The sequence below is a fragment of the Cydia fagiglandana genome, chromosome 2 (assembly GCF_963556715.1).
Source record: "Cydia fagiglandana chromosome 2, ilCydFagi1.1, whole genome shotgun sequence".
Classification (NCBI taxonomy): Eukaryota; Metazoa; Arthropoda; class Insecta; order Lepidoptera; family Tortricidae; genus Cydia; species Cydia fagiglandana.
This window is the reverse complement of record NC_085933.1, coordinates 2,934,340-2,948,457: the sequence shown is the minus strand read 5'-3', so window position 1 is coordinate 2,948,457 and position 14,118 is coordinate 2,934,340. Positions and strand designations below refer to the sequence as shown.

Genomic DNA, 14,118 nt, shown 5'->3' with positions numbered 1-14,118 from the left:
ACTGAAAAATGACAAAAAAGTGACATTATTCATTTACAGCCTAGTATTGTGTCTCACTGCTGAGCAAAGACCTCCCCTGTCTTCCGCCACTCGTCATGGCTTTGTGCAATGTGCATACACCCGCCAGTCGCCACAAAATGAGTCCAGGTCGTCTCGTCATCTACCTTTGGGCCTGCCTCTGCCTCGGGTGAAAAAAGTGTCATAACTAATTATTTGTAAACACAATAGCCAAAAGCAGTAAATAAGACATGAGTTAATTATAATCACCTCTTTTGCATACCGTTACACTACGCATTAGCCAACATAACAAACAATACGAGTACTACAACTTACATATTTTTCGCAAGATATACGTAATCTCGCACAGGGTCAAGATTCGTCGTATCTCATTATACCCAGTTTATAACTCCATAATCAGATTCACTGGCTGTATGGCGGGAGGTCTGTGCCTACAGAAAAAATACGGTTCATTGTACGTTAACCGCGCACGCGCCTCGCGCGTCTTTTTCCCGCGCTTTTGCCGCGCCAATTTCAAATAAAAAAACTTCGTGCTTTTTTTAAAAGAAAGCATGTAGCTTTATATAATTGTGTAAGGTTAGATAAAGAGATGGAGTGTACAGAGTTTGTAAACTGTGACAGTGAGTGCTGTGTTATCAGTAGACGAAAGAAATTCAGTTGGGAGAGCGTATATGCGGGTCTTGTAATATGTTTAGTGCCATCAGTAGTATGTAGTTCAGGTAAAAAACATTTTATTATTTAGAGACTAACATCTTACAAAAAAATGTATAAAAGAAAGAATACACATAGTGTTAGACCAAGACAAGTCTACAACGATTTTGATAGCACACGCAGTGCAAGTGTTATTAAACGTCAAACTTCTATGAAATTATGACGTAGGTATAAATAAACACCTAACACTTGCACAAAATCGTTGCAGACTTTTTTTGGTCTAACTCTACCTTTGTTGCCATAGAAATAAGCATGTGTACCTAGCGATGTATTACACGACTTTGGCCGTTACTATACATTAGATGCCGACTGTACCTATACATTTTTAAGTTAGATTTAATATCCACAACCCAAATCACTACATTGCCTTTAAGATATTTAATGTTGTAATAAACCTATGTTTTTTCATATGGCCTAAGTCTGTGAAATATTTATTTCACTTTTCTACATATAAATAGTTAAATGGAAAATCAAAGGATTATATTAAAAGTAGCATTATAACTATGGCGATACGACACAATGTAATCCCTATTATCCAAATTATAAGTCCGCGAACTTTAATTCATCGCAACAATAACATTGAGAAACATTACAAAGCACGATACAATACTTATAACGAAATGTAAAGTAGGTGCAGTTCTTTACCCATACATACATAGTTCAGTTAAATTTAAATCAGCCCAAGGACCGGATTAGATATTTTAAAATAATATATTAGGATATACCTATGTAATGGCATATTAACAGTTGGAAACCTAGCTGTATATACGGTGAATTCAAATCGCTAGTTCCCCACGAAAAATTAAATAAGGTGGTATCTTAATTTTTTTCTGGTGTTTTTATTTGATTATGACGAGCCTTGATGTATGTAAAAAACCGGACAAGTGCGAATCGGACACGCCCACCGAGGGTTCCATACGTTTTAGTATTTGTTGTAGCGATAGCGGCAACAGAATATATATATCATGTGTAAAAATTTCAACTTTCTATCACGGTTCATGAGTGCTTGGTGACAGACAGACGGACTGGAGTTTTAGTATATAATGTCCCATTTGGTTACGGAACCCTAAAAATAAGCAAATATTTTAAAAAATTGCAAAATCCTACAACTTAATTATAACCAATCCAAACTCGGTAAATCAAAACCTCACGCGAATTAACCCCCACTGTACTTGTATCACGTGATTAGCTTACAATTAGGTTGCTGGTCACTCTATCACACTGACATTGTAGCACATGATGATCACGTTATACTGTGATTTATTGCTTTTCAAGCCTCCTAAGGCCCATAGTCCTTCACATAGTACTATTAACTTCGATGTAATTGAAACCATTTTCAATTGGAACAGAGTCGCATTTCTTTTCCTTCGTGCCACATCATAAACTAGTATCATAACATAATAAATTCAACCATATTTCCTACACGATTGATCTAAAATTTAACTGACATTTTTTTCTAGTTAGATGGGCCTTAGGAGGCTAACTTAAACTTAGATTTCAAGTTCATATAAACTCAAGAAGATAAAACGGGTCACGTTGTATAGGTTTTTTACATAAAGAGACCTGCCGGCCTAGCCAAGGTTACAATCGCTATCGGTTCGACAACGAAAATCATTATGTATCTCTATCACTCTTCCACATTAGTGTGACAGTGACAGTTGCGTTTCGATCGCTACGGAGCGTTAGCGATTGGCATCTTGGCTACGCGGCCTGATTTAGTTTTTATTGATTGTGGAACCGGTATTCTCCAAGTCTAAGTGCTTTGCGGAAGCCTGGAGGTCCTTCAGACCGGGCTAAAGGGCAAATTAGCCAAACAAGTATGGCAAAATTTTCCATGACTAAAGTGATACAAAAAAAATTAAGTTTCGGAGCACTGTAACAACAACACACCAATAAAAGCGTAAGGGTAACATTCCATTTCTGCCCGCAGCTGCACTTCTAGTACGAAAGTCGGTGTTATTGTCAATTTCCGTAGTAAAATGAATGGTAGTGCTGCTGTAGTTGGAAATGGACTGTCACCTTAAAGGTGACATTCAAGGCCGCATATCAGAACATTATCAAGGAAATTGACAGTGACAAATTGGGGTAATTGCTGAACGGTCATTTTAGTATTTAGCTTAAAGCCATTTCCGTCAGTAGAAAAGAGCGGAAAATGTTTCAAAATATAGAAACCCGGTTACCGTCCTTAGAAAATTTGAATTATGCATTTTTTTCTACTGACAAAGTGTGTTGACGGGCTATAAAAGACCTTATAATACTCGACACGTATTTCGCCTCTCTACGAGGCATCCTCAGGAGTTGTTGACGGTCTGACGCCGGGCGGGTTAGCACTGATTGACTAGCACGTTATCTTTTACGCGGATTAGCAAAGTAATATTTTGGTTTTAATTCTCGCGATTTTCGCATTAATATTAGCTGATATAGACAGCTGTTTAATGTGAAGGCAGTAGACGGTATAGAAACAAGGTTTAATTTCTGTCTCTTGGTGTTATGACTTATATCAGCTTCCGATGTAGTTTTGGGCTGTATCCTGAACAGTCAGTGAAACCATCGACCAAATTAGCAACACCTAGAGGCTTATTTTCATTGTAGTAACAGGTTATGAATTTGATCTTTATTTGTTATGGATAATCTATCAGTGTCAAAAGTGAACATTTCTTAAACCGGAAACGTCACATATGACACTGCTATCAGTGTCATATGTGACGTTTCCGGTGTGTGTTGTTGTCAGTGTGATCTATATCCATAATAATTCCAGATCAAATTCATAACCGGTTACTACAATCAGAATACACCTCTTAGCATCGGAAATCAGTCGACCGACTTGATACGTCCAATTATAGGACCCGTTAAGCCGCTACAGAGGTCTTCCCGTGTCAAAAAGACTAAAATTTAACGCTTTCTAAGTAATCTTTGAACATTAATTTAATTATTGTAAGTACATAGGTTATTGTTTGGATGAATTTTTATACTTGGTAAAGTAGTTATGAAGCTCAGTTTGAGGTGGATGTCACACCTGGTAATTCTGGTGTACGAAGCCAAAATAGCCGACGTCTATGTTCAAAACATGGTCTATTAAATAGTACACACCGTGTTTATTTATTTCCGTTAATTTCAAGGGTGCATTCCTGAGCTTAAATTAAGTAACTTTCTCAAAGACACCGATATTCTAATTAATTCTATTTCGGAGATAATCAATAATTTATTTTTTCCTATAAGGCCTCTACAAGCGTGTACACTTGCCTTAGGGCCGGTATACATATTGATTAGTATTTAGAAAGAGTTCATACATTTGCTACTAAACTTAAGTACAATCTCGGTCGATAGATGTTCAAAATGACATTGATATGTCACAGATTTCAATTGTTTGGTTGAGTTAAATGTAATGCCCGTGTTACAGCAACGCTATATGCGACATTTAATTACTTTTTAAACTTTATTTTATTTTATAAAAAAAAGCAAAAAAAAAATTTTTTATGCCATTTAGTTCTCTTAAACGTACGTAACCATACCCCAAAGTTAACGGAATTCAATAAAAACACGGTGTATAGAGTTCCATGATCTTGATGGTAGTACGATTCGCTAATCCGGACCCTTGCAAATCCAGTGATCGTGGTTAAGGTGACGTTCCGTTTCCAATGACAGCTGCACTGCCGGGGCGACTCGTTGGTGTTACTGTCAGTTTGCATAGTAAAATGAATGACAATCCCAATTGACAGTAACGTCGCGACGGTAGTTGGAGCTGTCGTTGAAAATGGAATGTCACCTGTATTCGCGGTGCGATTCGGGAAATAAATTAGAGATGCACTAGATATGAAATAGTAAAGATATGTGACGTTCCACGGCAAAAGGTACCATAGCCCCGGCTGAATATTGAAGCGGCGTTAATAATAGCGTAAGCGCCAGCCGCCATAAGGGACCTTTTGCTGTGGAACGTCACATATCTTTACTATTTTATATCTATAGTGAATCTCTAATTCATTTCCCGAATCGCGCCGTCGGTCGAAGCCGACGCGGACAGCGTATTGTCTGGATTAGCAAGGTTCTACTGAAGCCTACAGTAGAAACTGTAGCCACAATAATACTAACTAGGAGTGTTTCCTAAGTGTACTATGACGTGTCAACTAATGTTATCTGCTATTTCCATTAGATGTTGGTCATAAACTTGACCAAGCTCGTTTCCACATAGTTAGCATAATAAATCTTCCGCCATTGCCATTTTAATTTTCTGTCTACGGTAGCAAACAAAAGTGGAAGGAAGGCTGTTTAATGTTGTTACACATGCTTAGTAGGTACATGTGAATATAATTGACCATGTTTTTCTATCACGTATTTATGCTTACCTAATACCTGGACGGACGGCCTAAGCTGGAAGAAAGACGGACGACCTTGTTAAGGCCGCTGGATGCGGGTCGCTTCCAACCGGTACGAATGGAGGTCCAAGGGGGAGGCCTATGTTCAGCAGTGGACGTCTTATGGCTGAGATGATGAATACTTAAGCTGCAGCACAAAATGATTATCTATTTATGGTGATTTGGTCAAGTAAGTCCTTGAGAAGAATGTAAGACTAAAATCGGGGCCGTATTCGAAGGGTAGATAGGTTACTATTGCGGTAGGTAGTGTTGCTACGAGTCTGCCTTCAGCGTGTAAACGAACAAGAAGGGAAGGGTAAACAAATTTACTTCGTATTAGGGCAGGATTCGGTAGCTAAATTGTTTAAAGCATCCACCTTTCAATCCAAATATCGCTTCAACTTGTAAACTACGGTCAATAAAGTAGGTAATTTTATAAACATAATTATGTAATTCATACTGCACTCGCACTGCGCTTGCCGATACCATGGTGACAGTTAACTGACCATTCGTCAACCTTGTTGCAGACGCCATAAGATCCACCTTGTGTCAGTACAGCGTGTCGCTGTTAGTACGTGGCGCAGGAGACAAACGACCGCGATTAACTTAATCGCAGCAGCGAATGTCACCAGAAGGGCTATTTTATCACACTATATCAAAAAGACGTATCGTCATTCATTCTTGTAAGGCGCTTACGCCCTTTCAAACTAAGCAACGTTGCTTTACCATGCAGAAGCCAAATGGTTAATCCTCGCATAATTTCCACGGCGCTTAAGCCTTTTTTAATTCAGTGTAATTTCCAATGCATGTGCTGGTGCGTAATTGTTTTCCGCCAGGTAATATGAATTTATTAGTGTGAATAAGTAGACTATATTTAGACATTTTCCTGCTTGTCAGAAAAGGACAGAGTATGCTGTAGAAGAAGTGAAGTATAATTCGGTTTACTAACGAATGGGCCAAAATCGTTTCCCAAAGTATCACATCCCAAACTATGTTTCCCAAATTATCATTTCCCAAAAAAATGTTTGGCAAAACAACTTATCGCAAATTTTCAGTTAGCAATAGTCTTTTTTGGCAAGTTATTGTTTAGCAAATAATTACTTGGACAAGTTTCATTTTACCAAATATTATTTAGTCAAATGTATCATTAAGCATAACTTACATGTCCCAAAATATTGCGTGGCATACAATTTACATACCAATAAAGTGGAGGCTGCAGAATTTTATTTGTCTAGTATTTAACTGATCATTACATATATTACATAGTAAAATGTAACGTCAAAAAAAAACATTCTTACTGCCAAAAATATGTAGTAAATGATCACTAAAATTAAAACTCCATTTTAATGTAAAATGACAACCAAATTTGTTACATCTTGCTATTCTATTAAAGCAAATAACACCAAAGTAATCATTGTAACCCAAAAATAGTAAATAACCACCAATATTCAAACCACATTTTAGTTTAAAATGTCATGCAATTTTTTTACATCTCGTTATTCTATTAAATTAATTAATCCACTTCGATGACCTTTTTTTAGTACATAGAATTTCGTTTCTGTAAGGACCGCAGTTCTAACCTAACCTAACCCACTTTTCTAAAAGCATTTCGATTCTGTGAGGGTGACAGTTCTAACCTAACCTAACCCACTTTTCTGATAGCGGTTCCGTTTTGTGAGGATCGCAGTTCAAACCTAACCCAACCCACCCAAATTACGTAGAATTTAACGTACCTATTATAACATAACAAAAAGTACTTTAAAAATAGAGATGCCTATTTGTCAAATTTGCGAAGTGACAATTTTGACCAAACATCTTTTTGGAATATAATATTAGACAATAAAAAACGTTTGCTAAATAAGTTTTTGTCCTAATAACATTTGACAAAGTAAAATCATGCCAAATGATAATTTGACCAAATAAATTATATGCGAAGTGTAACTTTGCTAAAGGTTCCTTTGGGAAATGAAACTATTGCGATAAGTTTGTTGGGAAGTGAAATTTGGCGAAATGTATTTGGCCGAAACGAAAATACACCGTATAATTCACATGTCATCTTGAAACTTAAGTCATTGTCAATAGAGGTGACAGCAAGGTGTCATCTATTGGGCATTATTAGCATGTCGAGCAATAGTACGTTTACCTTACACCCGTTTACAAAAAAAACGGTTACTTAATGCTTAATTTGAGAACATCCCCAACACAGTAAAAAAATGTAGTGTATCAGTGAACATAAGAATTTTGGCTGATCGTAACCTGTATATTTTGTATACAGGTAGTATATTTTGGATAAAACGTAGGTATATCACGATTTAAGTATTAACTTTGCTTGGCCTACCTAACCTTCACACCTTTTTTTCACATATTTTATTTATCGTACTATTCGGCCGTAAGACATTCTTGCAAAAAACGTAGGCATCGATTTACCACAATGCAGATTTAATAATATTTATTGCACTACCTTTTTTGGTATCAAGCATAATTCTTTACCATATAGACGTAAGCGTCCCGACGTTCGCGTGAAAAAAGATAAGTAATCATTTTAAACCTTAGTGGAATGAGATAAGGTATATATTAATACGCTTTTTTAATACTTTAATAAGTTTTTGTCTCGACAAAAGGCGTTGAACCGGAGACACATCAGCTTACTGAGGTTTTATCATTATTTTTGGGTTAAAAACTTGTCGGAAATTAATTAATTTATAATCAACAGAAAAAAGATAAATATCGAATGGTCAATAATGCAAGAAGCCTATTGGAACTTTAAATCCCATCTAGATTTGCTATTGATATGAGACGAATTAACTCAACTAGAGTCTGACCAAGAAAAGTCTGCAGCGGATTTGATAGCCCACGCAGTGCAAGTGTTATTTCAAAAGTAACCTTCTATGAAATTATGACGTATAAATAACACTTGCACGGCGTGGGCTATCAAATCCGCTGCAGACTGTTATTGGTCCGACTCTATTATTCATGCAGAAATTGACTAAACCTCAAGCTGTAACATTTAGAGATGAACCATTTCTAAACTGGGTGCAATTTAATTTCAATCGATCTTATTGGCATGAATACTTACTTAAGTAATAAAAGTTACTCTCTTCTCTTCAGCCGTTCCCTCGTTCCTGAGGATCGTGATCACTAGGTTTCACATCCTTGATCAGCTGTCTCCATCGGTCTCGATCCATTGTTGCCCTCACTGCTTGATGGAACTTGCTCGAGGAAGTGGCTTCTCTAACTTGGTCAGTCCACCTGGTTGGCGAGCGACCGCGACCTCTCTTGCCTTCCACTCCACCTTAAGTTACATAATTAATTAATTATAGTTACTGTTAATATTTCTATTACATTCTCGTGTTATTTATCATTACCTTGCACTTTTCATATGTACCTACCTACTTACTTCATAAAATTTTAAATCGTGAAAGTTATTCAATATCTATTGCTCGTAGGTACGCATAATTTCTGATTCACAATAAATAAAGATTAATTTCAAAGCAAACTAGTTACATCACAAAGTACAAACAAATTAAATCACATCTTGAATATTCTTCTATCAATAATAAAGCAATGTCACCACGTCATTCATAAGCAGCAATGTCACTTTCTACGAAAAGAAAATCGTAGGATTAAAATATACGGAATAGTATACCGGGTGTGGCCTGTAACACGAGCAAATAATTAAAACATAGATTGTACTCCTCAAACAGTGACACTTTTGTTCAACAACTTTTAAAAATTATGAAGTATTTAGACTCCCTATTTTTCATACAAAATAAATATTATATTCAATGGACGCCATCGCCGCGCCATATCATTGTGATTGACGTTGCTTGTCATGCCTTAAACATAACAAAATTCGCGATACATTGCGTATTAGAATACACTTTAAGGTGTATTAAAAATCAAACCACAAGTTATTTTTAAAAGTCGCTGAACAAATGTTGGTCAGTATGAGGAGTACAGCCTACAGTTTAATTTTTTGCTCATATTACAAGCCACACCCGGTATATTATTTTAATATAAATAATTTTCACGATCATGACCACTAGGAACTGTTTACGTAACATCGCACGACACGATATTATTACACTAGTAAAATTCATGTTTTGTATCTTACCAGGATTTTTTTACTATACTTAGTATATTAACATACATACAACATTCTTGTCAATAGGTACCTAAACTAGAGTCCGTCTAAGCTAACTTTGCACCGACTTATGGAATAGAACAAAGTAATTAGGACTTTTGCCACATTTTGTCATTACTGCAGAACTTGGTCCGACATAGATCTGTATCAGATTATGCAATGGGGTGTGGACTGTATTTAAAATAGTAAAATTATTTCTAACCATCCATGAAATTAGGTTAGCACTAGAAAATTAAAGAAAAAACCGATCACAGTTTTAGATACATAATTTATATTTAAAAAATTACAAAGAACTGTAAAATTCGAAAAAAGAAGCTGGTTTGACTTGTCAGGGAAACAACCTACTTATTCTATCCAATTTCGAAATGTATTTGCTATATAACCTACCTATTCTATCCGATTTCAAAATGTATTTGCTATATGTCTGCTATTTTTATTTGCCCCCTATCAATTGACGGTGTATTTTATGCAATATCTAAAGTGTTTGTTGCCTATTTAAATAATAAATAAATATTATAGGACATTTTTACACAAATTGACTAAGTCCCACGTTAAGCTCAAGAAAGCTTGTGTTGTGGGTGCTCAGACAACGATATATATAATAAATAAATACTTAAATACGTAGAAAACAACCATGACTTAGGAACAAATACATATATGTATCATCATACAAATAAATGCCCTTACCAGGATTCGAACCCGGGACCATCGGCTTCATAGGCAGGGTCACTACCCACTAGGCCAGACCGGTCGTCAAAACATACTATTTATTTACATACTTACTATCCCATAGTTCCCGTTTATCTCATTTAACCCGACGTGTAATGGGCACGCGCCAAACCACTTTCGTTGGCGGTCAACCGGCGTGCGCCGGCGCCGGATCAAATTAAGAAGTTCGCCATTTTGCCACCATCACGCACTTTCACTTGCGTAACGTCTTATGTTTTATTACTAAACTCGGATTTAAGACCGTGAAGAAATGCCGAGCTCGGATTTAAGACCGTGAAGAAATGCGGTGGATTTTTTCATTTTTTTTTCAGGTAAGATCTTTTGCCCGAGTACAGTAAAACTTGGTTATGGTAAACCTGGATAAATCGGAATTCTCCATTGCAGGGATTCGCGGTGATGTTCCGACACATTTTTTGATTAAGTGAATATATCTATCTGTCAAAACTATCTACCTGAGAACTGATATCATGATAGGTACATTGTATGCTTCAATATTATCATCCTACTGCAAACAAAATCCCAGCTTAAGGGTGGGTTGCCCCAAACCATCTGTCACCGTTAAAACGTTCGCAAAATTTTATTGTATGGGAAATTTCATAGTTTTCTGTTGAGTGATGTTGATCAGTCTGTTAAGAATGGTTGGTGCAATTAGCCCTTAAATAAATACTAAGAATGACTCACCAAATTAGCTTTGATTGTGGACTGACAACGGTCAGGTTTCTTGGCAAACAATAAATGCAGAAAATATTCCATTGAGAATGGAATCTTTTGCATTAATAATTGCATTACTTTATGACATCTGTATAAAGACGCCGCGGATAAGAGCTTATACTTACACTTGTTTAAAAAGCAATTAATGAAATGGACGATATATTTCACATTATTACGTAAAAGATCAAGATAATTTCGCATCTCCTTTCTTCCACTCGTCGACCTTGTACTGAGTTGCCAAATATCGGAATGGCAAGGGGTTTTTGGAGCGTGCACCATTGCCAAATTAAATGTGAATTAATTATGGATGCTCGATGTAAGTAATCAGAATATGCATCTGCCCATTTTGCAAATTATAATTTTAAGGTGAGTAATTTAGTGGATTAAAGGTGTAAAGATCTTCTTGATGACGTGATAATGCATAGAACTGGCACTTTTAGCTGATGGAGTTCGTACTTCAAAAGGATTAAACGGAACCCTTATAGGATCACTCGTGCTTCTGTTGAACTACTGAACCAGTTAAGTTGAAATTTGGTACAAATATGTAGTTAAATCTAACATAAATAAATGAATTTTAAACATAAGGGTCACTTTTGTGGGGTAATTGCAAAAAAATAATTGCAATCCAAATCATTTTATATATCAAGTCGTTCGAATCACACTTGGCCAGTTTTTTCGTCGTTCCGTCATTAAAGCCGTGACCGCATATATATAGTCCATTTACAATGAAGAGAGATTATAACCGTAAGCTCTTCACAATGTCAGACTTCGTAAATGTTAGGCTAAATTAATGAATTCTTCCTTTATTCATAATGCCTAAAATTATTTGCGTCTCCAGAACCTTTGGAGACAGCTTTTGAGATTAACGCCATAATTTACAAAAAAATTGCCAGTAAAATGATAAGCGTCCGATATTTTTAATAATGATATACCTATAGAAGAAACTCAACCTAAACAATAATCTTGGTAGACAAAAGGCGGCCTTATCGCTAATAGCGGCCTTTTTCATACCTCTTTTAGTGGCATAGCCAAAGCAAAATAATCTTTACACGTCAAAATGAATGCAGGAGGGACTAGAATATAAATCATCATGCCTGTATATTACTAAGAATCTTTCCATCATATTTTATTAGAACGATATTAGGTATTCTGTTATTATAGTGACGATCAAGTTACGAAAAAAACCGGGCAAGTGCGAGTCGGACTCGCGCACGAAGGGTTCCGTATCATAAAGCAAAAAAAACGGAAAAAAAGCAAAAAGTAAACGGTCACCCATCCAAGTACTGACCACGCCCGACGTTGCTTAACTTTGGTCAAAAATCACGTTTGCTGTATGGGAGCCCCACTTAAATCTTTATTTTATTCTGTTTTTAGTATTTGTTGTTATAGCGGCAACAGAAATACATCATCTGTGAAAATTTCAACTGTCTAGCTATCACGGTTCGTGAGATACAGCCTGGTGACAGACGGACGGACGGACGGACGGACGGACAGCGAAGTCTTAGTAATAGGGTCCCGTTTTACCCTTTGGGTACAGAACCCTAAAAAGCGCATGGTGCAATAATAGACCTGATTGAGAAACCATTTCGCTAATCCCGTAAATGTCGTGACATTAGTATGTGCTCAATCAGTCAGATTGAAGGTCAGTAATATAAACATCTGGCTTCATTGTACATATTTGTACTCTTACGTTAGCTCAAATTTTGCTGTAGACCTTATAATGGCATTGTACTCTCGCATCCAAATCACATTGGTACGGTCAGCAGCAGAATTAGCTGAGCGTTTCATGTTATCAAAATGATGTGCTAACGCTTAAGAGGAATAGGGGACGATAACTTCTCCATACGAACGTAGTCCTCATTTTCCTCCCTGAATGTTGTTGACATTATGGAATATATTTTTGCACTATTTCATGTACCTATTGTACAGTCAGCAGCAGAAGTTGCTAAGCGGATGAGGTGTTCAAAATTACCTTGACACACTCTTATGCTCTTAACAATAAAGTCGCGTTACCGTTCGCGTATTTCGAACACCTGGCCCGTCTGCTGCTGACTGTACCTGTTTAAAAAACAAACTGTGCCCGCTCGAAAGGCGGATTCGGAGCAATAGTCCACTTTCGTCTTAATTCTTATTTAACTATAAAGAGATGTATGGTAACATTACTAACATTCCATTTCTAACCGCAGCTGCACTACCGGTACTGAACGCGTCGCTGTCATTGTCAATTTCCATAGTAAAATGAACAGTAGTGCAGCTGTCGTTGGAAATGGACTGTCACCTGTACTCAGGTGCCCTAGCGAATATGACAATCGTTAAATAGAAAACGCCATTCGAAACTTAAATAAATAATGTGCGAACATAGTCACGTGACTTTTCGTAGCAATACAGATGCAGATCCCAATATAATTATTTTTTCTAATCGTTTGGCGTTTGACGACGTTCATTTGTCATCTTGACTAGCCCCCAGATCAGTTAGAACATCACACTCACTTTCCAACGTTTCCGGTTTGTGATCTGGTAAGTCAGGAGATTTCAACCGGTAGGTCGTGACCTCAAGCAAGCAAAAAGGTGTTTGGAAACTCCTTGTAATTTAGTGTTAGAAAGCGAGTCCAGCTTGTTTTATAGATGAACTAACTTCTGCCCGTGACTTCGCCTGCGTAGCATACTTAATAATGATGATTGATAAAAACTATCTCCATACAAAATGTTATCTAAATCGGTTCAATGGTTTAAGCATGATGATGACACTCATACAGAGAGACAGCTAGTTATTACTTACGCATTTATAATATTAGTCGGCATGTTTTAATTTTCCTAGCGGCATTGCGGCAAAAATATGATGGCCTATTCGAATAATGGCAGTTAAATTTGATAACTTTAATTCAATAAAATTCTGAATCATCAATACGAAATCCATTGCTTCATCGCGACCCGAATACCTTGCAATGCACCCAAACTTATTATTACCGGCCAGCTATAAAAGCTCAAAGATTGAAAATATTCGTTTCTGAATCCCAAGACACAGCTCTTGCGATATCACATCTCAGTCAATCATGTCATTACAATTTCAACGTTGTAAACAATCTCATAAGTTTCAAATTCCAATTGATGGAATTGCATGTTACGCGTTTGCGAAAGCTACTATTCCAAATTGATAGATCGATTTTTAAAAGTGTGATGCCATAAAACGTAATCTCGATTTTACAGCCAGTGTGTGAATTGTCGTTTTGAAATTTGTTTTTTTCTTGCAGCTGGGCCCGGGTTGCGAAGGGCATTCAGCCAATTATTGTAGAAGGTTTAAACGATTCTTAATAGCATTCGTGTGTATTAAGAAGAAATTCCCACGCAGGTGATTTTTCAAGACGAGCTATATAAGGAGATCTCACATATTTCCATATCAACCGAAACTAGTTTTTTGATAAATGCGGAATGGACGGCTGAAATGAGTAAATA

At 36.7% G+C, this 14,118-nt stretch overlaps 1 protein-coding gene across 1 annotated transcript in view; it reads left to right on the top strand.

The window, feature by feature from the left end:
- Positions 1 to 550: 550 nt before the first annotated feature.
- Positions 551 to 14,118, top strand: part of LOC134674108 (uncharacterized) — a 29,355-nt gene continuing 15,787 nt past the window's right edge. The window contains exon 1 of the mRNA XM_063532167.1: positions 551 to 737. Within this exon, the coding sequence (XP_063388237.1) occupies positions 608 to 737 (130 nt within the window). The 5' untranslated portion in view covers positions 551 to 607. The remainder of the gene's footprint in view (positions 738 to 14,118) is intronic.